The sequence below is a fragment of the Meriones unguiculatus genome, chromosome 18 (assembly GCF_030254825.1).
Source record: "Meriones unguiculatus strain TT.TT164.6M chromosome 18, Bangor_MerUng_6.1, whole genome shotgun sequence".
NCBI classification, from domain to species: Eukaryota; Metazoa; Chordata; class Mammalia; order Rodentia; family Muridae; genus Meriones; species Meriones unguiculatus.
This window is the reverse complement of record NC_083365.1, coordinates 12060238-12082190: the sequence shown is the minus strand read 5'-3', so window position 1 is coordinate 12082190 and position 21953 is coordinate 12060238. Positions and strand designations below refer to the sequence as shown.

The 21953-nt window shown below is 47.2% G+C and overlaps 3 protein-coding genes and 5 non-coding genes across 9 annotated transcripts in view; 7 read left to right on the top strand and 1 right to left on the bottom strand.

Annotated features, from left to right (window-relative positions):
* Nucleotides 1-4323, top strand: part of Tmc2 (transmembrane channel like 2) — a 66421-nt gene extending 62098 nt beyond the window's left edge. Inside the window, exons 18-19 of the mRNA XM_021645111.2 lie at nt 98-215; nt 2568-4323. Of these exons, the coding sequence (XP_021500786.1) occupies nt 98-215; nt 2568-2785 (336 nt within the window). The 3' untranslated portion in view covers nt 2786-4323. The remainder of the gene's footprint in view (nt 1-97; nt 216-2567) is intronic.
* Nucleotides 4324-12483: 8160 nt separating this feature from the next.
* On the top strand, nt 12484-17321 carry Nop56 (NOP56 ribonucleoprotein). Its single transcript, XM_021645101.2, has 12 exons — nt 12484-12612; nt 12772-12861; nt 13183-13297; nt 13578-13739; nt 13930-14128; nt 14435-14622; nt 14706-14857; nt 15033-15133; nt 15493-15641; nt 15862-15983; nt 16174-16308; nt 16888-17321. The coding sequence occupies exons 1-12, from the start codon at nt 12610-12612 to the stop codon at nt 17236-17238; spliced, it is 1767 nt and encodes a 588-aa protein (XP_021500776.1). The 5' UTR covers nt 12484-12609; the 3' UTR covers nt 17239-17321.
* On the top strand, nt 13403-13473 carry LOC132649103 (small nucleolar RNA SNORD110). The gene has a single exon (XR_009587537.1). It is a non-coding gene; the product is annotated as a small nucleolar RNA SNORD110 (small nucleolar RNA).
* LOC132649135 (small nucleolar RNA SNORA51) lies at nt 14231-14364 on the top strand. The gene has a single exon (XR_009587565.1). It is a non-coding gene; the product is annotated as a small nucleolar RNA SNORA51 (small nucleolar RNA).
* LOC132649101 (small nucleolar RNA SNORD86) lies at nt 15196-15279 on the top strand. The gene has a single exon (XR_009587535.1). It is a non-coding gene; the product is annotated as a small nucleolar RNA SNORD86 (small nucleolar RNA).
* On the top strand, nt 15714-15783 carry LOC132649132 (small nucleolar RNA SNORD56). The gene has a single exon (XR_009587562.1). It is a non-coding gene; the product is annotated as a small nucleolar RNA SNORD56 (small nucleolar RNA).
* Nucleotides 16027-16098, top strand: LOC132649131 (small nucleolar RNA SNORD57). Its single transcript, XR_009587561.1, has one exon. It is a non-coding gene; the product is annotated as a small nucleolar RNA SNORD57 (small nucleolar RNA).
* On the bottom strand, nt 17322-21558 carry Idh3b (isocitrate dehydrogenase (NAD(+)) 3 non-catalytic subunit beta). 2 transcript variants are annotated; one of them, XM_021645103.2, is made up of 12 exons: nt 21423-21558; nt 21208-21288; nt 20978-21076; nt 20741-20861; nt 19758-19818; nt 19554-19686; nt 19287-19420; nt 19094-19196; nt 18855-19001; nt 18441-18535; nt 18261-18321; nt 17322-17441 (listed from the first exon to the last, which is right to left on the bottom strand). In XM_021645103.2, the coding sequence occupies exons 1-12, from the start codon at nt 21456-21458 to the stop codon at nt 17367-17369; spliced, it is 1146 nt and encodes a 381-aa protein (XP_021500778.1). In that variant the 5' UTR covers nt 21459-21558; the 3' UTR covers nt 17322-17366. The 2 variants fall into 2 exon arrangements, with proteins under 2 accessions (XP_021500778.1, XP_021500777.1); XM_021645102.2 differs by having other exon boundaries at nt 17322-17743; nt 21423-21555.
* Between the last annotated feature and the right edge of the window lie 395 nt (nt 21559-21953).

Genomic DNA, 21953 nt, shown 5'->3' with positions numbered 1-21953 from the left:
CAAATACGGTCCCACCTCGCCTCTCATGATCCAGGGGCTCTAAGCATCAGACACCAATGCCCTTCACTGCCATAAATAATTCGTTTTTATTCTGCAGCTACGTGAAGTTGAGAAGAGCCACAAATCCATCAAAGGAAGAGCCACAGTCACAAATTCAGAGGACACCCCTAAGAACAGCTCTAAAAATGCCACCCAGCTACCCCTCACTAAGGAAGGTAATTTTCCCCACAATGATCACTTTTCCCAAGTCCCCAAGGAAGCTGTAAAGAACATATGATGTAAAATTGGACTGCTCTGGGTTTAAGACAAGGGCACTGATAATTATTCAGCAATATGCAGCACCTAGCTCATGGGATGGTGATGAAAGCATAGAGTGTAAGGTGCTCAATGAAACTCCTGGCAAACACAATAAACTAACAAATATGTGCTAGAGGTAGTAGCTTGTAGTTTCTAAAAAGAGACATGCTAGAGCTGGTAGAGAGGTAGCCCAGAGGGTAAGAGCACTTCTAAAAGATCAGGTTCTATTTCTTGCACCCACAAAGTTCAGTGCTGTTTTCTTGCATCCACGGGCAATGAACACACGCGGCACACAGACATACGTTCAGGGAAAACACTCATATATAAATAATAATTACAAACTTCTGCCAGGCAATGGCGGTGCCTGGCTTTAACCCCAGCACTCATGATGATGATGAATAAACTTTTAAAGAGACATATTGGAGAGAATAAGCTGGTAGGAGAGGGTAAGTAAGTTTCTCCCAGAAGGGTCTAGGGTCTCCAAAGAGTGCTCATAGATAGACAAGGCTCCAATACAGAGAGAGGAAAGTGTGAGGTGTAAAGACCATGTCTAAGCTTATCTGGTTGTCTTAGGAGCACCTCTGTTTTAAAGGGCACGCAACAATGTTGACCTTGGAAGAGAGAACTATACAAGAGGCACAATAAATGACTAATAATTTATGGGTTAGGATTTCTTATTTGTTCCAGTTTCTTAGTAGTCACATTTCACGTGTTCTTGTCTATTGTTTTAATCACTAACCAGAATAATACTATCTGCTACAACAAATAAGTCCAAAATATCTTATTACATCTTACTCAATGCAAAATCCAAATAGTGTTTTTCCACTTGGTGACCACAATTCAGGAGATGCTGTGGGTGGCCAAGGGCTAAGGCATTTACAGGTTCTGGGCCTCTTGCCCAGAGAACTGGCGATAAAGGCGCACACAGATTTGCCCAAGTAATAAGAGAGCTTTCTTGGGAGTGAAGAAACAGTATAGATTAGAAAAAGATACACTGCAGATAAAGGCTGACAGCAGGCCACACGATTGAAGACATTCTGTAGCCCTAGCATACAGTCTAGAGTCTCTTTCTGTGGAGAAGGAGCAGCTGGTTACTAAGAGGCATGGTTTAGTGGATTCCCTATTTTTTCATAGGTTAAGTCACATGCTCATTTTTGCTACTACAGATATTTACCTTACTGTGCATATTCCCTAAACAAGTTCAGAATCTATCAGCTCTTCTATTCATCATACCCAGATAGATTGGGAATACACTTGAACAGAAACTGTCTAAATGTAACTGTTGTTAGGGACAGAAAAAATGTAGACTATTGTTCAGAGAGGGGTGTGTACAGGTAGGAGTCTCTGGAGTTCTGAGTTTGCTAGGTGCATTGTTCAAAATGTAATGTCAGTGGTATATTCAGGTAAAGGACCTAGGCTGCCAAGTGCATTATTACAAGAGGGGTTGTGGCATGCACTAGCTCAAAACTAAATAGGGCCCAAGGACACCACACTATTCCCTGTGCTTGTCTGCTTTGAAAGGAAAACATGACTCCTTCCATCCATGGCTCTGCCTGTATCAAATTTCTCAAAGGAAAGCCGAGAAAGCATAGTTGGTAGTGGTGACGCCTCAGGAGGAATGTTGTCTGGTCTGTGTTCCATAAGAAGAACTGAGTTTAGGAAGGGCATGTCCCCATCTTGGAATCAGGGAGAGGGAGGAAGATAAGTGAAAGAGCTGGAAATGAGGTGGTTTTCCAATTTACATGGCCCCTTCGCTTCCATGATCAGAGTTGACATGGTCATCACCCCGAGAGGCTGCTGTTACTGTTGTCCTAATTTTTACTCTGGAAAACCTAGAATAAAGTTCTACCCTTGGGGCTGGAGAGGAGGCTCGGTAGTTAAGAGCACTTGCTGATCTTCCAGAAGCCACAAGCTCACCCAGCACACACATCGTAAGGCTCACAACCCCTATAACTCCAGCTCCAGGGGAGCCCACGACTTCTCCTGTCCTGCATGTACACCTGCATGTATTCCTGGCACACACACACACACACAGAGATTTAAAATAAGTCTAAAAAACAAACAAAAAAGCCTCTATCTTAAGGCCAGAATTAAAATTCTCATTCCCCAGCCAGCAGACAAAGCTCTTCCTATTCCAGTACATACCAGACCCCAAAGTGACAGCTCTCATAGCACCAAAGGAGACTAGAATCTATATAGCAGAACAGCTCCAAACAGCTCCAATTGAAAACAGACAAAATCTTCATCTTCATTCTTTCTTTGCCTTCCAGAGCCCACATCTCACTCTCCCAGCCAAATCCAGGCCCTGGACAAGAAAGCGCAGGGCCCCAGAACCTCCAGTAGTGATGGCAGGGCCCCACAGCCTACCTCCTGGCACCATGCTGGATCCAAGTCACCGAGGGTTAGACAAGACTCGGGCCAACCCCAGCCTCAGATGCACACGGGCAGGTCAACTTCTGGAAAGAAAACCCAGAGGCTTCACAACTGATGGCTGGCATTCATGCTCTCCCAGTCTCAGGCTCTGCTGTTTTGAATATCCTTTCCCTTCTCCTCTCACACACATACATGTTCCCATATGGCACATATAACATGTGAACTTTAATCCTTGCTCTCCAGCCCTTGTTTAAAAGGGGAGGGCAATGGCTTACCCTGAATACTTGGGCTTCCCAATGTCTTGTTCAGGCAACCCTAGGCCCCACACACTAGTGATTTCCCTTTGCTCCAGACTTGGGAAGGTGGGGGTGAGGCCATGATGCCCTGTGTGGACTTTTCTGTGGGGTACATGTTGGGACCCAGTTTCTTCAGGTCCTCTGAGCAGAGCTGTGCTGTGGAGGAGCCTACGGTTCTGACATCAGCCCTATCTAAAGGAGCCTAGACGGTTCAAACGACAGGTCAAGGCAAAGGAAAACAGAGGTAGATGAGCCAGTGTCCTCTCGACAAGAAGATCAGGGACACCCGGCACCCAGCCTGAGGGAAGCTGATGCCAATTACGCACAAACACTGCACAGGAGCCTCCTCACCACAAGACAAGAAAAGAGACAGATAACACAGCTCTCCTGACCCAACTGAAGAAAACGTGACGGTTGCGAAGGATAGGAGTCTTTTTCATGCACCAAATTCTAAAAGGAATTAGATAATCTGTTTCCTGTAAAAGGGTCCTTGAAGACGGTGGTTCTTTGCAAAATGTCTCCGAGCAGGCATAAGTCAGGGAAGCCAGACCATTAAAAAGGCTCTGCTAAAAGCCAAAGGCTTAACAACGTGAACATCTTAGTTGAGGATTCTCTAGAAACCCCAAGTGTTTATAGACAGTGTTTTCCTTTCCTCTGAGTTACTTTTGCTCATAGGGGCCCTCAGAGGTACACATACATACACACATTGTACATCAGGCAAAGTCCTGGTAGTGAGAACATTTCACAGCTACTCATAAGTTATACGATAAAACAGTTTTCAATCTGAACTCACACATAAGCTGCAGTGGAATGGGAATGAAGACACATGAGCAGGAGAAATAGGGCAGTCACCTCATCTCAGTCCATCCTAGAAAAATTAGCATCTCCATGAAGTGCCGAGCGTGGTGGCGCAAGCCTGTAATCCCAGCGCTAGGAGGCAGAAGCAGGAGGATCTCTGTGAGTTCAAGGCCAGCCTGCTCTACAAAGGAAAACCAAGGCTACATAGAGAAACCCTGTCTCAGAAGTGACAAAAGCAAAAAGATCTCCATAAAAGCTCAGTGAGCGCCAGCTCTGACACTTCCTGTGGATTACACTGCTCTCCGGGGACAAACATCCTGGCTGTAAGCTACCTAAGATAGCAACCCAGGAACTCACATAGTCTAACCCACGCCAGCCAGCAAAGTCCACAGCAGCTTCCACAGCATCTTCCATGCCTCCAGCATAATCTTGCCCGGATAATGCCAACTCAGAAAAGCGAACAAGTGGGGGACATCTCCTGAACCATCGGCCTCCATTACTGTTGGGCCTCTGACTGTTAATAATACAGGCCTGTTACAAACCAAATAAAGCATCTGTTTTGAGGAAGCATAATTGTGTGTAAGGGAATATATTTGCTGTCTATTGCTACGAATCAAATGAGCCCTTACACTGGTGCCTTAGAATGGGCTGGGCATAGTGGCGCTTGGGAAGCAGAGGCAAGAGGTTTGCATCATGCTCAAAGCCAATCTAGTTCATATAGTGAATTTCAGGCCAGCCAATGCTATATCATGGGACCCTGGCTCAAAAATCCAAAAAGAAAGCAGATAAAGTACATTAAATATGTATTATGATTGAGTAGTGTCTGTGGGTCGAGAATTTGGGGGTGGGATGGGGAGGTAGCTTAATCAGTAAAGAGCTTACACTGACAATAGGAGAACCTTGAGTTTGAGCCCCAGAACTCAAGGAAAGGTCTGCAAACCCAGGCATCTATAAACCAGTGCTTCCAGAAGGGGACATGGAGACAGACAGATCCTAAGGGCCTGGCCAGTCTAGCTCAGATATGAGCTCAATGTTCAATGATTCTGTCTCAAACACTAAAGCAGAGGAGGGCACTCTGTCACATATGGATCTTCACATATGTACAAACTAGAGTATTCAAATGGACACCTGCTCTCACGCATGCACACACTGAGAGAGAGAGAGAGGGAGGGAGGGAGAGAGAGAGGCCCTGAGTTAGGATACCAAGGTTGATGAAGGAGCATGTACATATATGTGTACCCCAGGCACACACACAAATAGAAGAGTCTGGGAATGACTTACTAGGCCATTCTATTTCCAGGCTCTGCAAGCAAATGAGGCTGAAATCCTCACAATCCCACAGTGGTTCACACACATGGCTATGGGCAGGAGGCTTTAATTCCTCCTAGGTGTTGACAGGAGACCATGGTTATTCTCTCCATGACTCTCCATAAAGCTGTGTCAAAGTCAAATAAAACTATGGCGGCAAATCTCCAGCAAGGGGGAGATTTTTAATAAGCAAAGGATAGGACTGCAATCTGGAAAACAGCGTGCACAGGCCAGAGAGAACTGTGCTATGTCTGGAGAACAAAGGAAAGATTGGGCGTTTGTTAGGATAGAGAGATCTACACAGGAGATTTTGAAAGAAAGTCCTGTAGGTATTTTCGGGAGCTGGAAGTTCAAATTGGCAATATTTAATGTATAAACCAAGTCTTGTTTTTTTTTAAGCTCTATTTTTATTTTTTCTGCATGGGTGTTTTGTCAACATGTATGTCTATGCACCATAAGAATGCCTGGTGCCCATGGAGTCCAGAGGAGGGCATCAGATCCTCTGGAACTGGAGTCACAGACAGTTGCTAGTGTGGGTGCTAGGGTTCAAACCCATGTCCTCTGGTAGCTAAGCCAGTGCTCTAACCACTGAGCCATCTCTCTATCCCTCATTGTTTAATAAATTTTTACAGCTCCTTGAGTGGGCTAAAAATGAGATGGTGAAAAAAAGTGTTAATGTGGGCTTCCAGAGAAGGGACATTACTATTCAAAAATAAACCAAGATTGCTACCTGCTCTGTTTCCTCAGATGTGACTTTCTAGCACATTCCTGTGACAGCATCACAGCCTGTGGAGGAAGGCTAGCAGTATAGCTGTGTGTAGGGCATGTCCACCCGTGCTGCATTATCCACAACATGGGGCTAAGTCCACTCATCCTGCCAGGTGCTGGACCTGGCCAAACCGTAGGGCTTTGTAGATACAGTTTAGAAGGAACTGGACAGTATGTCCCTCCCAGTCACCACCTCTAAATCAGCTGATGTAGCGGGAAGACAGCACCTAGGGAGGGATCTGACTCTGGGCACCACCTGTGCTGGGACTGGGATACAGCAAGTTCCAAATGTCCAAGGACAAGGGCCACCTCCATTTTTGTCTTTCGAGTACCCTGTTATTACATAGACTAGGCACTAGGATGCTAAGGAAGTCTGGTCACCTCAGCTGGGGCTGGTTGGGCTAAACAGCTTACCTCGTGTGGCAGCTGACAAGCATGGGATGGAGTGGCTTTCTATTCCTCCCCCATGGACTTTCTAGCAGGTTAACTAGGGTTTATGCTTATGAATGGCCTCAGAATTCCTACAGACAGTATAAGTGGCATGGGTTCTTAAACCCTGGAGCTAGGACAATGTCATTCTCCTGAATTCTTTACCCAGATTCAAAGGGTGAAAACAGACATCTCCCAATGGCAGAACACCAAGGAACTGGGAGCCCTTGTTCATCCATCTCAGATGTTTTGGTGGGCAAATGGAAGTATTTGCCACCTACACACAGGGCCTCACCTTGCTCCGTCTAAGCCCCTGAGACACTGTCCTGCCCCTTAGGGCCTAGGAGAAGAGGTGATAGATAACATTAGGCCCCGTATCTCTAAGGGATGGGTCCCTCAGCAGAGGCATCTCTCATTGTGCCCTGGTGGGTAGGGGTGAGCAGATGGACATGCCAGAGGAGAGTTTCTGTAAACCCAGAGCCCTGGGGCTCAAGAAGAGGAAGGGTGCAGAATGAGGCAGGCCTTGCTCCCATCACACTTAAGGAACCCAGTCACTTGGTGTTTTCATGCCCCAGTTTCCCCAGCTCAATATTGAGGAAAACAGTTTTCCCACTATCATCTCTGACTTGTACACTCCCTGATACTAGTAGCTGATGAGCTGGCCAGTAAGAGAAGCTGACCAGTGCACAGAGGCACACACCTTTGATCCTACCACTCTAGAGGCAGAAGCAAGTGGATCTCTATGAGCCCGAGGCCAGGCTGATCTACATAGTGAATTCTAAACCAGCCAAGGCTACACAGGAACCCAGTCTCAAAATAATTAATAATGATGATAAATTTTAGTTTTAAAATGTTTCCTTTTATAAATGAAATTATAAGACTGCCAAGATGCCTCAGTGCATCCTGGATTGGTAGCACACACTTTTAATCCCAGCACTTGGGAGGCAGAGGCAGGCAGATCTTTGTGAACTCAAGGCCAGCCTGAGCTACAGAGGTAGTTCCGGGACAGCCAAGGCTATCCAAAGAAACCCTGTGTCAAAAAACTGAAAGAAAAAAAAAAAGATGCCTCAATGGGTAAAAGCACTTGTTACCAATCCTGATGACCTAAGTTCAATCCCTGGGGCCCGCATGGTAGAAGAGAACAATGAGACTCTGTCTCAAATAGATGACAGACAGACAGACAGATAATAAATCAAATGGGGGGAACTGTACAGGAATGTTAATTCAGAACATGGCTGCTCTAGCAAGAGATCACATCCAAAGACCTTCCAGTTCTGTGTGAGCCAGCCAAAATACAAACAGGAGACAGAAGCAAGCAGATCTGAGTTCAAGGCCAGTCTGGTATAAAGCCAGTTGCAGGTAAAGAAAAGCTAAGGTCCAGGCATGGAGGTGCACACCTTTAAGCCCAAACAATGAAGGTAAAGGTTTTTTTGGTTTTGGTTTTGTTTTGTTTTGTTTTTTAAGAGAAAGGACTCTTTGGCTGGAGAGATGGATCAGCGGTTAAGAGCAGAGCACTGGCTGCTCTTCCACAAGTTCTGAGATCAATTCCCAGCAACCACCATGGTGGCTCACAACCATCTAAGATGAGATCTGGTGCCCTCTTCTGGCAAGCAGGTGTACATGCAGACAGAATACTGTGTACATAATAAATCGCTTTTAAAAAGAGAAAGAACTCTTAAGAAAGAATAAAGATACTAACAATTGGCAAATTTACCATCTGAGTGGATTTTCCAATTCCTATCATTTAATCAGTGAAAGCGAATATCATCTATGCCGCTGGAAGTTGGATAGTATCGGTAACTGTTTCACCATGTGAAACTTAACTGTATTTGGGGACAATGTCTTTACACATGTAAGTGAATGACTGGTGTGAGTTTTAAAACACACCTTTAGGAAGGTGTGTAAAAGACGGTGTTAGGAAGAAAGCTTGGTGGCTCATGCCTTTAGTCCCAGCATTTGAAAGACAGAAGCAGGCAGATCTCTATGAGTTCAAGGCCAGCATGCTCTATAAATTGAGTCCAGGACAGCCAGGGCTCTGTTACACAGAAACCCTGTCTCAACTTGTCCCCCCCCCCAAAAAAAATGGTGTTAGGAAATTCTATATATAAAATGTTGTGCTATTTATTGACAAATGAACAAAAAGGTGAGCTGGAGAGACAGCTCAGTGGTGGGCACTTGCCTAGCATCCTTGAGGCCCTGAGTTCAAACACCAAAACCACAAAAAGAAAAAGGGAGAAATATTACGAAGCTATTACAAAGGTCTGGCATATTTTGTTAAATCACTCAATAATTTTAAAGGTAAACTGGGCATGATGGTCTGTGCCTTTAACCGCAGCAGGAGGAAAAGCAATTGCATCTCTGTGAGCTAAGGCCAGTGGTTCTACATAGTGAGTTCCAGGCCCGCCAGAGATTAATAGTAAGAACTTGTCTCAAAATAATATTTACAACAATAAAAATGACCCCCAAAGTGCCCACCACATGTCAGGCACCATACCTAGTTCATACCTGCCCCATAGCAGATATCCAGTAAAGGTTTGTTAAAGGGACGAATCTTTATTCTGAAGAAATAAAATCTCAAGGTCAGGTGATTAATTTCGGATCTCACTGTAAGTCACAGAGCTTGGGTTCCCATACAGCTTTGCTTACTTTGATTCATATCACTGTAGCTTAATAAGTCACCCATAAGCCATAAGCCAGGTATGGTGGCGCACACCTTTAATCCCAGCACTCAGGGAGGTAGAGGCAGGCAGATCACTGTGAGTTTGAGGCCTGGACTACAAAGTGCAGCCAAGGCTACACAGAGAAACTCTGCCAAAAAAAAAAAAAAAGTCACCCATAAATTTAATGGCTTTTTCACAATTTTGTGAATAGACAAGGGGTACATCTACATGGCTCTTCTGGCCACTTGTAGGGTCTCATGCAGCTGCAGTCAGAAAGCGGCAAGGGCTAGATAGAACACAGGACATCTACTATTTCGGCAGGGAAGACTGGACCTCTGTCCATTCCTATGTAGTCTCCATAGGACTCATCAACACAGTAGCTGCATTTCTTATGAGGCAACTCAAAGTCAACAAACATGCAAAAAGCTGAGGCCCAGAAATGGCAGACTCAATCTACCTGTGTCCATGGGGACACGGGACCTGGCTATCAAGATCATTGTTGGCCTTTCTAGAGAACAGCTACCACAGGTGATTCTAAAAGATCAGGCCTATAATTAATTCTCTCATTACTTCAGCCACTACGAACAACCATAAACAGAACATGAGTATCTGTTTTAAAAATATTCAGGCAGCAGGGAGGATAACTTGGAGACAGAAACCAATGATTTCACTGTTGTAATCAGCTTAAACTTTTTTGCATAACTATAGCCCCTCACTTGAGACCTGCTTTAGTTCTTAGCATAACTGTAGTTCCGCTGTTAACACTTTCACCTTAGCATAACAGAAACCATTTTGTCTTTAATTCTCCATTTTGATCATAAGGTGAAATAAAGTTCAAGTTCTCAGACTCTACCACACCTAGACAATAGCCTTTACTTACAATTCAACAGTTCAGTACTTGCTGTTTAGAATGAAACAAGATGATAAATGCATGTTCTGCTTGAGTTAAGCCCAAATGCCCTGGCATGTTCCTGTCCCAGAAAGCTGGAAAGCCCCCAAGAGCTACCTTCCCTAAATCTCGGCCAATCCGCTTAAAATGCTTTGTCTAGCTACCTAGATACAATGAACTTGAAAATTAATTGCTTAGATGAACACACTGTACCTGGAGAAATGATTTTTTTCCTGCTTGTTTGTGGCTTTTCCCTTTAAAAACTCACTTTGAAAACCACGCAGGGTCTCAGTCCGGCTCCTGAGCCCAGATAGTGCTACTGACCGGTCTTATCTGAATCTGGTATCTGAGTGGTCAACTTGTGGCTATTCCTAGATCCATATCATCTACTTTGATAGAAGAGGTCTGGCTAAACTTAGGCAAGAGCAATTAATTTACTGAAGAAGCTAAGGAAAAGATGGAATCTGCTATCACAATCTCCTTTTTTCCTGTTTCAACAGGCTCTTGCTATGCAAACCTGACTAGCTTGGAGCTTTTCATATAGACCAAGCTAGGCTTGAATTCACAGAGGTGCCTCCCAAGAGCTGTGACTAAAGATATGTGCCACCACTCAACTCCTGGGGAGATATTTTAATGAAGTGATTGAGATGAGGAAGCAAAAGAAGTATTTTATTTGGGTGTTTATGCCTTTTTCCCCCATATAATCACAAGCATTTATAGCACTTACTTTTCTTGAGATAGACTCACTGAGCAGCCTTGCCTGCCTCTGCCTCTCAAGTGCCAGAATTAAAGGTGTGCCACCATGTCCTGCCAAGCATTTGTAGCTTCTACGTTGTAATACATACACATTTCTTTGACTATCCAAGTCCACTTCATTATAAACAAATTACAAATTACTCAATGATTCTAGATATCTTTTTGCTAAGAGACTCTCAAGATTTTTATATTCTAAACTTATACAAGTATATATACAGTTTACATGTGTGTACGTGAGATTTCTATGTGTATATATACTAATGTATCTAAGTATGTATGGCTAGACAAAAGATTTATAGTCAATATTCCATACCCTACGACATATGACCTCCTAGTCTCTTTAACCTACTTATTTAATATTGGCCGTGAACTCTCAAGTTAACCATGTAGCCTACTAAGAAATTCTAACTTCTTACTTGAAACCCATTCCTTAATAGTTAAGCACCTGTAAAACCATGATGATTTAAGATTAAGTTTGAAATAATGGAGTTATACCATTAATATTTCCCATTTCATCCTGGAATCATCCATTTAACCTTGCATGGTAATTATTTGTCATGTTTAAGAAACTGACACAGTTAATGAGTAGATTAACTTTGTAAATCCACTCTAAAAATGTGAAATGTGACTCAGTGGGTAAAGACACCTGTTACCAAGCCTGAGGACTAAGTTCAGTCCCTGGGACCCATGTAGTAACACACACACACACACACACACACACTGGCATGCACACCCACAAAGATGAAAACACACACATACAACGTCTTCTTTTTAAATGGGAAAAGCAGTGACTGATTCAGTTTTGAGATCATGAACCCAAATGTGATAATTAACCCTATCTGTAAGCCAATACTGAGATTTTTAGGATGTAATCATTGCTCAATGCTTGATAGAGATGTGAGTGAAATGAAATGAACGATGTGCTTCAATTTAAAAAAAAAATTATTTTATGTGTTCGGGTATTCTGCCTGCATGTATGTCATCAATGGAGCCCGGAAGAGAGCATGGGATCCCCTGGAACTGGAGTAGAGATGGATGTGTGCTGCCATGTGGGCGCTGGGGTTGAGCCTAGATCCTCCGGAAGAGCAATCAGTGCTCTTACCACTGGGCCATCTCTCCAACCCTTGCGTTTGAATACTGTCAAGTCACTGCGTTAAAAGAAAACAGACCTAATCAGTGTGCCTAACGGTTGTGAGAATGTTCAAAGTCCCCGTGGGAGCTGTTGTAGACCTCAGCTGGGGAGTGCCCGCCTTGAATTCTCCAACAGATGGCACAGGACTGGGGGACAGACGCGAGGTCAGAAAAGAGTGAAAAGGTGGAGAGTCTTCCCTTCGCATTATTATTTTATTAAGGGAAAGACTAAGAGATAATCAAGTTTGGGGCTTTTAACTCTTACGCTAACATCAAGCCGGTTTTAGTCGCCTCGGGATGCCTAAAAGCGGCCCTGGAGAACTGGAAAGCAGCAACTCGGAAGAACTTAGGGCCTAGGCGGCCGTGAGCGACAGGCGGCGCCGAGCACGCAGCGCCGGGGTCTGCGAAGCCCGGCACGGACAGACAGGAAGAGGCAAAGCGCCCTAATCTACGCTGAAGAGGCCGGCGGCAAGGAGCCGCCATTTCGGCCGCGTCCGGGGCGGCAGGCCGGGCCCGGAGCGCCCGCCGCCAGAGGACTCTGGCCCGCGGGGAGCCTCTCCACCCTCACCGAGTTCTGCCGCCGGGCCCGCGGGGACAAAAGCCCGGGAGACGAAAAACGGGGGGGTCTCCATCAGCGACCTGCCGCTGGGACGGACGTCAGGCACCGCGCATGCCGCCCCGGCTCGCGCAGCCGCAGACGCCCGGATGGGCCGCCGGCTCCCGCCCGCCGCAGTCCGGCCCGCCCGGCGGACGGTACCACAACCGCGGGCCCCTCCGAAAGCGTGAGGATGGTTCCGTCCGCGGCCTCTGATTGGCCAGGCGGGGGAGGGCGTGGCTTCCGCAGCCTGGTTCCGCGCGCCAGCGCGAGCAAGCCGCATTGCGAGCTGGGCACGGAGCAGGCGCCATGGTGAGGAGTGGCTGTGGGTCAAGAGCGATGGGAAGGCCTCGGCGTGGGTCTAGGTTTGCATTCGGGATCGGGCGCGGAGGATGGGCCAAGGCCTGCTCTAGGAGGGACCCCGGGGACCCGGAAGTTTGACTGATGGCCGCGCGCCGGTTCCCGTTTCAGGTGCTGTTGCACGTGCTGTTCGAGCACGCGGTCGGCTACGCGCTGTTAGCGCTGAAGGAAGTGGAGGAAATTAGCCTGCTGCTGCCGCAGGTGGGTGAGATGGGTGGGCTCCCGGTGCTGCAGTGCAGCCCTTAAGGCCGCCAAGCCCCAGCATGCACCGCGTGATCCCACGTGGCCGACAGCACGGGGGGGGGTAGCTCTAGAACGTGGAGTTCTTTAACGCGAATCAGTACAGTCTCCTTAGGAGCGATTGGAGAAGAACATCTCAGACTCCATTTTTTTAAGAAATAGAGTAGAATCGGGTGTGGGGCTCAGGCACCAGTGTTTTAACTGCTACGGCAGCAGGGATTCTGATCTACTGCGCTGTAGAGGCCAAATCCAAAGAAAGCCCATTCATCCTTCTCTCCACAGGTGGAGGAGTGTGTGCTTAACCTTGGCAAATTCCACAATGTCGTTCGTTTGGTGGCCTTTTGTCCCTTTTCCTCGTCCCAGGTTGCCTTGGAAAATGCCAATGCTGTGTCTGAAGGTGAGTTGGCCCCTGTGATATGTGATTCTTGATGGTGTTTGATATTTCTGTTCTAAGCATGAAAGTACTTCATAGTGGTTACTGGATCTGCCGTTGAGCCAGGCTTTGCAATGATGACTTGAAAAATCTGTCAATCCCCTGAGCGTCATCACTGATGTCTCCATGTTTCTGAGCAATGCCTGAAGGGATGGGTGTGCCTGCATGATCCAATTGGAGGCAGAGTCCTCTCTTCAGGTAAAGCATCCTTCAGCCTATTACAGCAGTGTTCTTTTGTCCCAAGGTGTTGTCCATGAGGACCTTCGCCTGCTTTTGGAGACCTACCTGCCATCGAAAAAGAAGAAGGTACTTCTGGGGGTGGGAGACCCCAAGATTGGTGCTGCGATACAGGAAGAGTTGGGGTACAACTGCCAGACTGGGGGTGTGATCGCTGAGATCCTTCGGGGTAAGAATCCTATTTCTAAACTTTTAAGATTTCGTTGTGTGAGTATCAGTGTTTGCCTGCATGTATTTATACCGAGAGGGTGCAGTGCCGGAAGAAGCCAGAAGAGGGGGACTGGAGATAGAGGGTTATCAGCTGTGAGCGTCCATGTGGCAGAGACCTTCCTTACTCATAGTCCCTGTCCTCTTTTTAGGAGTTCGTCTGCACTTCCATAATCTGGTGAAGGGCCTGACAGATCTGTCTGCCTGTAAGGCCCAGCTAGGGCTGGGACACAGCTATTCTCGTGCCAAAGTTAAATTTAATGTGAACCGGGTAGACAATATGATCATCCAGTCCATAAGCCTCCTGGACCAACTGGATAAAGATATCAATACCTTCTCGATGCGTGTCAGGTAAGGTGCAGGGGCCGCGGCACTGGGCTCCTTGGCTTGGGTTTTAGTGGTTAGGAACAGCTAATGGTTAGCAGCGCTGGCGGCCCCTGTGGGTAGAAGGCAGGCCTCCTTGTGCTTACCACAGGCTGTGTTCTCTTACACTGGCTGTATAGAAAGGGGAGGCAGAGTACCTTACCCCATGTACACCTCAGCCTAGGGCATTGTGCCTGGTCTGTATTGTGAATGGGGAGACAATGGCTTTGAGGGAGACTGGGACCTGATTTTGAAGTTTAGCATCTGGGTCAGGGAATGATTGTTCCTCTGCAGGGAATGGTATGGGTACCATTTTCCAGAGCTGGTGAAGATCATCAATGACAACGCCACATACTGTCGCCTGGCTCAGTTCATTGGAAACCGCAGGGAACTGAATGAGGAGAAGTTGGAGAAACTGGAAGAGTTAACAATGGATGGGGCCAAGGCTAAGGCCATTTTGGATGCCTCTCGGTCCTCCATGGGTCAGTGCAGAGCGCGGCAACCTGCGTAAGGTACGAGACTCCTTGAGTACCTGGTCCCCCTGTTCACACTAGGTGTTTCCTAGGCATGGACATATCTGCTATCGACTTGATAAACATCGAGAGCTTCTCCAGTCGTGTGGTGTCTTTATCAGAGTATCGCCAGAGCCTACACACTTACCTTCGCTCCAAGATGAGCCAAGTAGCCCCCAGCCTGTCGGCCTTAATTGGGGAAGCGGTGCGTCATGGGGAACTCAAAAGTGGGGGAGTAAAAATGTTAGCATTCTGTACCGCTATTCTACTTCTGGCTACCATGTCGTCCCTAGTTGCATGGTGGGGAGGAGAATAGGGGTATGAAACTGGTAGGTCAATTTCCCACTCACTTACCTGGCTTCTTCCTTGGATCTTTCCAGGTAGGTGCACGTCTCATTGCTCATGCTGGCAGCCTCACCAACCTGGCCAAGTACCCAGCTTCCACAGTACAGATCCTTGGGGCTGAAAAGGCCCTGTTCAGGTACCAGTGAGGGCGCCTGCCCATATCAGGTGCTGCCTCTGGTGCCCACTGCTTTGTTTGGGGATTACAATGATGGCTGACCAGGGCTCCCTGACCTATAGGCCTCTGCTATGGGGGTGATGGCCAGTCCTGGTGTCTGAGTAATTCCCAGGGCCCAGCAAAAAGGGACTCAAGTTTCCAGGTCAGCGACATTGGATGCCTTCCCTCTCTGCCTCTGGGAACTGGGTTGGCATGTGTTGAGGTAGAAAAAGTCTATCCAAGCCTGGTGGGAAATGTGGAAGTTGTTGGAAGAGGGGGGCTTAATTAACCATTTGGGTCAATTCTTCTGACCATGAACTATTAACTGAATATTCTCTTAGAGCCCTGAAGACAAGGGGTAACACACCAAAATATGGACTCATATTTCATTCCACCTTCATTGGCCGAGCAGCTGCAAAGAACAAAGGCCGCATTTCCCGATACCTAGCAAACAAGTGCAGTATTGCATCAAGAATTGATTGCTTCTCTGGTATGCATGGGGAAGCTGGCGTTTTGAGTGAAGGGGTTGTAAGGGAGGGGAAGCAAACTGTCATGGCAGCTTCTACAATGATGGTGATATTTTTCGTCAACAGAGTTCACCTAGTGAGTGTTGACTCTTTGGGTCTGAGTGAAGCTGAGGGGAGAGGGACTGGGGAGGAGTTTGTCTGTGACGTTTGTAATGGGCTTTGTCTACATGAACACACACCTAGAGGTCCCCACAAGTGTGTTTGGGGAGAAACTCCGAGAACAAGTTGAGGAGCGGCTGTCTTTCTATGAGACTGGGGAGATTCCACGGAAGAACCTGGATGTCATGAAGGAAGCCATGGTTCAGGTCGGTGTGGTTTCTGTAGTAACTGAGCACCATAATTAGCTGTTGGAAGTGATGAAATGACTTGGCCTGACCTTAAGTAATGGAGGCAAGAAAACTGATTTAATGAGCCTGATCCAGCAAGACTGCAAGTGTTGTGGCAAGCCAGGGGTTTTCCAGGTTTTTAGTGGTTTGTTTTTTGTTTTTTTTCCAGGCTGAGGAAGCAGCTGCTGAAATAACCAAGAAGCTGGAAAAACAGGAGAAGAAACGCTTGAAAAAGGAAAAGAAGCGACTGGCTGCACTGGCCCTGGCATCCTCAGAAAACAGTAGTGCTCCAGAGGAGTGTGAGGTCAGTCCTGTGTGGATCCTAGGTTGTAGGATTCTTAGTGGTAGAACAAAGGACAGCAAACCATGGTCTGGAGCTTGGGCTTTTTGGACCAAAACACCTAAAACTACCTCTTGAGGAGATAGGTGCTGAGAACTTGACCAAGAGCCCAGAATGCTGGTTGTAGCACATGGCCCATTCCATGGGCAAATGTGCTCTGTACTCTGCTGCCTCCCAGGAAGTCCTCAACCGGGGGTAGTGTGAATTCCTGCTCTCCCTGTTCTGTGTCTGGAGGTGATAGTCTCATGATGGGTGATGGGGGCAGGAAGGTCACCAAACAGTCTAGAATTTTCATCTTGAGCTATTAGTGAATTCCATTTCAGGGTCCCTTGGGAGCTCTGCATGATGTCCATTTGTGACCAGCATACAGGGTTTTTTTTTTTCCTATGGTCCAGGAACACTGTTAAAATGTTCTCTAGCTGAGAGTAGATTACTAAGTCACTTGAAGCACTGGGCTGTTTGCTCTTCTGCCTGGGTTCTAATGGGAGCTGTGGCTGTTCAACAAGTAAGCAACTAGTCTCATGTCTTGATTCCCCCCTTTAGGAGATACAGGAAAAACCTAAGAAGAAGAAAAAGCTAAAACCCCAGGAGACTCCACAGGAAAATGGAATGGAAGACCTGCCTGTCTCTTTACCTAAAACCAAGAAAAAGAAAGTTCCCAAGGAAGAGTTGCCCAGTGATCCTGAGGAGGTAGCTACTAGCAGTGTAAGTCTTAAGAGGAAGAAATCCTCACCTAAGGAGGAAGCAGCCAGTGAACCGGAAGAGGCTGCAAGCCCAGCTGTCCCTAAGAAGAAAAGGAAACTTTCTAAAGAGGAGCCTGAAGCTGCTGCTAGCTCCACAAAGAGCAGCACGAAGAAAAAGAAAAAGTCCCAAAAAGTATCCCAAGAAGACTAAAATGGACATGCTGGGGGGGAGGGGGCATGCCTAAGGTGACAGTTCCTACCCATGATAAACCCCAATAAAACCACAAAAACAGATAGCATGTGTTTGTTTATTGAACAATTCATGGGCTTATGTGGGATTTATGACAGGGCATCAAGGACAGCTTCAGTGAAGTCATGACAAGTGGCATAACCACCCATATCTGATGTTCGAACCTGTGGGAAAAAGTTGTCATCATCCTGTGGTCTGGGCCTGGTCCCAACACCCACCCTGTACAAGTACACCTAAAGCCAGCCCCCAGGACAACCTAGCCTCTGCCAGAAAAGCAATCATGGTCTACTGTCTAGATGTTCTCGTCCCTGGTCCATTGTACTGAAGGGATGTGTAGGTAGGTAGCATGGTCCTTTTGAAGTTGTAGGGAGTAAGGGCTCTAGCCCCCATGGGGGTGCAGGTGGCCGATGACAGACTTGATGAAGTCAGTTGTGGTGCTGTAGCCTCCCATGTCTCGAGTCCGAACCTACAGCCGCCACCAGCAATAGCCGTGGGGAAGAAAAAAGAGCCCATGAAGGAGATGGGGCATTATGATGAGATGGAGACCAAGAAAAACAAGATGGGATGTGGCAAGAATGGGAGGAAGTGAACAGGTGTGGAGACAAAAGGACTTGCCCACTCCATTTGAGCAGGCTAAGCAGTGGGATGGGGGTGCATATCAAAGGATGAGATGAAGTTTACCTTGCAGGAAATGAAAGACCAGGTGGGAGGGAAGACAGGCACAATCTTGCCTGCTAGCTCTACCCCAGACAAAGCTGCAAGGTACACATTCGGATGGCCCAAGAAAGGGGCAATGGATGGTGCAGGGAAGGGTGCAGGAGACGGAACTAAGACAAGAAGACCAAGAGGATGAAATAGCCAAGAGAAGGGAGGTGAGGAATAGCCCTGAGATCACAGCAGGTATTGGTGGAAACCTGGAGGGAAAAGGTCCCTCAGGTTTCCCTGCGAACAGTGCTGAGCCCTTGAAACCTTTCTAAACTCACCTTGCCAACTTTGATCACCTTCTTCACTGCATCTGCGATCATGCTGGAGTGATACTCAAGGCTGTCAACACAGGAGAAACTGAGAATCCAACCAGAACACCCCCACCCTTTCTTTTCCACTTTGCTTCCCCTTTAAACACCCATCCACCCACCAACCCACTTCAGCTTTCTATAACCTACTTGAGATGCCGCAGCATGTTAGAAGCTGACAGCAGCATGGCTGTGGGATTGGCTATATTCCTGCCCACTGCCTGGGCAAACGGGTGCCGGGCACCCTGTAGAAAAGAGAAAGCCAGAATCACTGGAGATGAAGACCTGTCAAAGCTATTATGGCACAGAAGAGGGCAGGCCAAGGCAATTGAGAAGAGGCGGACATTGTCATTTACAAGTGAGGCACTGGGAGAGCAAAGAAACAGGACTCGGATTTTTTTTTTTTTTTTGAGACAGGATCTAACTGTGGAGCTCTGGGTATCCTGGCTACATACACCAGGTTGGCTTTGGACTCACAGAGATCCGACTGCCTCTGCCACCTCCGAAGTGCTGGGATTAAAGGCGTGCGCCACCATCCCCGGGGGAAAAAAGGGGAAAACTCACCGTCTCAAAGACTGCATACTCTGCACTGTAACTCTCACCAGGGACCACACCAGCTCCCCCAACAAGGCCAGCAGCCAGATTGTCAATAATGTTTCCATAAAGATTGGGCATCACAAGCACATCAAACTGGTAAGGATTCTGAACCAGCTAGGGGTGAAATGAGAGAATGAAGAAAAGAGTTCCACAAAATGAAAGAGCCATTCCCTTCCCTCTCTCTGGACACTCACAAAGGGCCTTACCTGCATGCAGCAATTGTCTATGATCATTGTTTCAAACTTGATTTTGGGGTACAGTTCAGCAACTTCCTCACAGCACTGCAAGAACAACCCATCCCCAAGTTTCCTGTTCATGGGCCAAGGAGACAAAAATCAGTCAAAAGAGTTCAGGGGATACTTCTCCGGGAGCCCAGGCCACAGGAAAACCATGCCTCACATGATGTTGGCCTTATGGACTGCTGTGACCTTGTTCCGCCCTTTCTTGGTGGCATAGTCAAATGCAAACTTTGCAATCCTCTGAGACTTAGTTCGAGTAACAATCTTCAGGCACTCAATGACACCCTTTGCACTCTGAGTGAAAGAGAAGTGACTGACAGCACTAAGAAAGAAGGCAAGGAGGCCTCTACCTCTTGCATGCCTCTCTCCCTCCAACCCCCTCCCTACACACACACACACAAACACACACACACACACAGTTTCTTACCTCATGTTCCAGAGAGCTATATTCCCCTTCTGTCTGTTCTCGAATGATTACCAGGTCTAGATTGTTGTGCCGAGTCATGTACCCAGGAAGTGACTTCACATGGACCACGTTGGCAAACAAATCCAACTTACGCCTGAGGGTAAACAGCCATCAACTTTGTGCCAGATGCCCACCTCTTTCACCCAAGCCTACCCATCCACCTACCTCAGCTGCATATCATAGGAAGCTAATTCACCCTTGTACTCCATTGGGGTGTAGATCTTTCCTGTGGCAACAAAGTATAGGGGAAGGAGTGTTAGAAAATGGCCAAGTCTGAGGGAGCAGAGACCAGCGTGCAGTCTCCCCAGTGACTTCATACAATCCAGACTCTCATCTCCCACTCCCAAATCCCTCACCCTTTTACTGCTTCTCACAAAAGGCAGAGGAGAATCATGTAGTTAAAATCAGAAAAACTGAGTTTAATGCTTTAGTTTCAGTTACTTTATTTATGTTGAAATTTCTAATAAGATTTATTTTTTAAATGTATATTGGTGTTTTTCCTGCATGTATGTTGGTGTCAGATCACCTGGAACTTGAGTTACAGACTGCTGATTGTGAGCAAAACACAGAACAAGTTGTGGAAAGGAAAACAGGAATGCCAGGGGCCAGATTATAAAGAACCGACTTTCCTCTGCAAAAGCTGGCCCTGGTAGTCAGGCTGTCCAAGAAAATAGATTTGAAAAATGACCTATAGGGGAAAATCTAGAAGATAAAATAATCCAATAAGGGCAATACCACAGCACAGCAAAAGAAATGGAATGGTTAGAATAGGCACTGCACACAGGGCTGGGTGACACCCAGCTTTTAATCTTGGCACTGGGGAAGGCAGAGGCAGGTAGCTCTCTGTGAGCTCAAGGGCAGTGTGGGCTATAAAGAGTTCCAAAATAACCAGGGCTACACTGAAAAATCATGCCTTAAAAAAAAAAAAGTGTGTGTGGGGGGGGTGCAACTGCAGACACAGCTAACAGACCACGGTGACACAGGCACCAAGCCCTTTCTGACCTCAGGAACTCCTGGTTTCTCACTGAGAAGAAACAAATTCCCCAAATATCAGTAGAGGGCACTCTGGAAAGCTGATACATGCACGCTGCAGAGAGAGGCTTTATGAACACTGCTCATTTGAATTTAAATGTCAGTGTCATACAAACCAATGATGGCAACTTTGTTCTCCTTCATGGAACTCAGCACCTGCTCCAGCTTCTCCTCAGAAGCCATGTTCTGCACCTCGCTCAGGTGGTGCTCCTTGAATTCCACAGGGACAGCAGCAGCCTTCAGGGATAAGTCCAAGCACAGGACTGGGTCGGGTCTGAACTTTCCAAGGCAACCCATCCATCCCTGCAGCCAGGTCAATCCCCCATCCCCTGTCCCCGGCCACGGCTACTCACCCTGAATACTTCCTTGACAGCATGCATGAGCTCTGGCCCCACGCCATCTCCCGGCAGCATGGTCACAGGAAAGGCACCCTCCACTCTCACATCTTCTGCCTGTGAGTGGGGCCAGCAGAGATGGGGGGACAGAGGCAGAAGTCAGAGAGAGGGAGGTTGGGAGGGGAAACCCAGGGGAACGGCAAGGAGGCGACAAGGATGAGCGAGAGCGAAGCCGGACTCGAGCGTACCTGTTTCTGCGAGGCGGCGTGAGCGGTAGCCGATGTTCGGAGACCTCTCCAAGCCCCGGAGTTGCGAGCGCCGACAACCGCCTGCGACAAACATGAAGGTCAGATCTGGGACACCCAGGCCCCTTACACCGCGATGACTTTGCCTTCCTTCGGAACCCTCAGACAAACCCTCTGCTCGCCCGCCCACCCTCTGAGAAGCGCGTCCCGGGCCTCACTCGGGTCAGCCAGCGGACATTGCTCAGCGCGGCCATGTTCTGCAGAGGGAGTCGCGCGGGAAGTGACGCCGGAAGCCAGCGCGGCCGTGGGAGCCGGACTTCCTGCCATCCCTGGAGAGTCGGCCGCTTCCGTCTTCTCTACTGATCGGCGGGGTCTACCGGTTCGTTTATCTGCTGTCTTTCTATTTGGTAGTGTAAGGTCATGGGTCGCACAACCAGTTTGTCTGTTTTTTCAGTCGTCGGATTTAATTTCTTTTGAAACAACATTAAAGAATATTTTGCTATTTATCGAACAAGACCGTGAGTTTAACAATAAATACCCAGTTACTGGGTATTTATCAAGCCCCTCGTTTTTGTTTGTTTTCTTTTAAAACTACGGAGTCCTATTCTTCGCTCTAAACAGTTGTTATAGACTTGAACTTCGTCGCTAATAGAAACGATATTTGTACGACACATCTCTTTTGTCATGAATATCTTAAAATATCGTTTACTTTGACTTTAAAACATCATACCTACTTTGACATTGTTGAC

Excerpts from the sequence above, each read along its gene's own strand:
- Nop56 (XM_021645101.2), top strand. Across the intron at positions 13,740-13,929 it reads GATCGCTGAGATCCTTCGGG|GAGTTCGTCTGCACTTCCAT; the intron begins GTAAGAATCCTA and ends TCCTCTTTTTAG. Across the intron at positions 14,129-14,434 it reads ACCTTCTCGATGCGTGTCAG|GGAATGGTATGGGTACCATT; the intron begins GTAAGGTGCAGG and ends GTTCCTCTGCAG.
- Idh3b (XM_021645102.2), bottom strand. The coding sequence starts at position 21,458 with ATGGCCGCGCTGAGCAATGTCCGCTGGCTGACCCGA. Across the intron at positions 19,819-20,740 it reads GAACAAAGTTGCCATCATTG|GAAAGATCTACACCCCAATG; the intron begins GTTTGTATGACA and ends TTGTTGCCACAG. Across the intron at positions 17,744-18,260 it reads AGGTGATCAAAGTTGGCAAG|GTTCGGACTCGAGACATGGG; the intron begins GTGAGTTTAGAA and ends TGGCGGCTGTAG.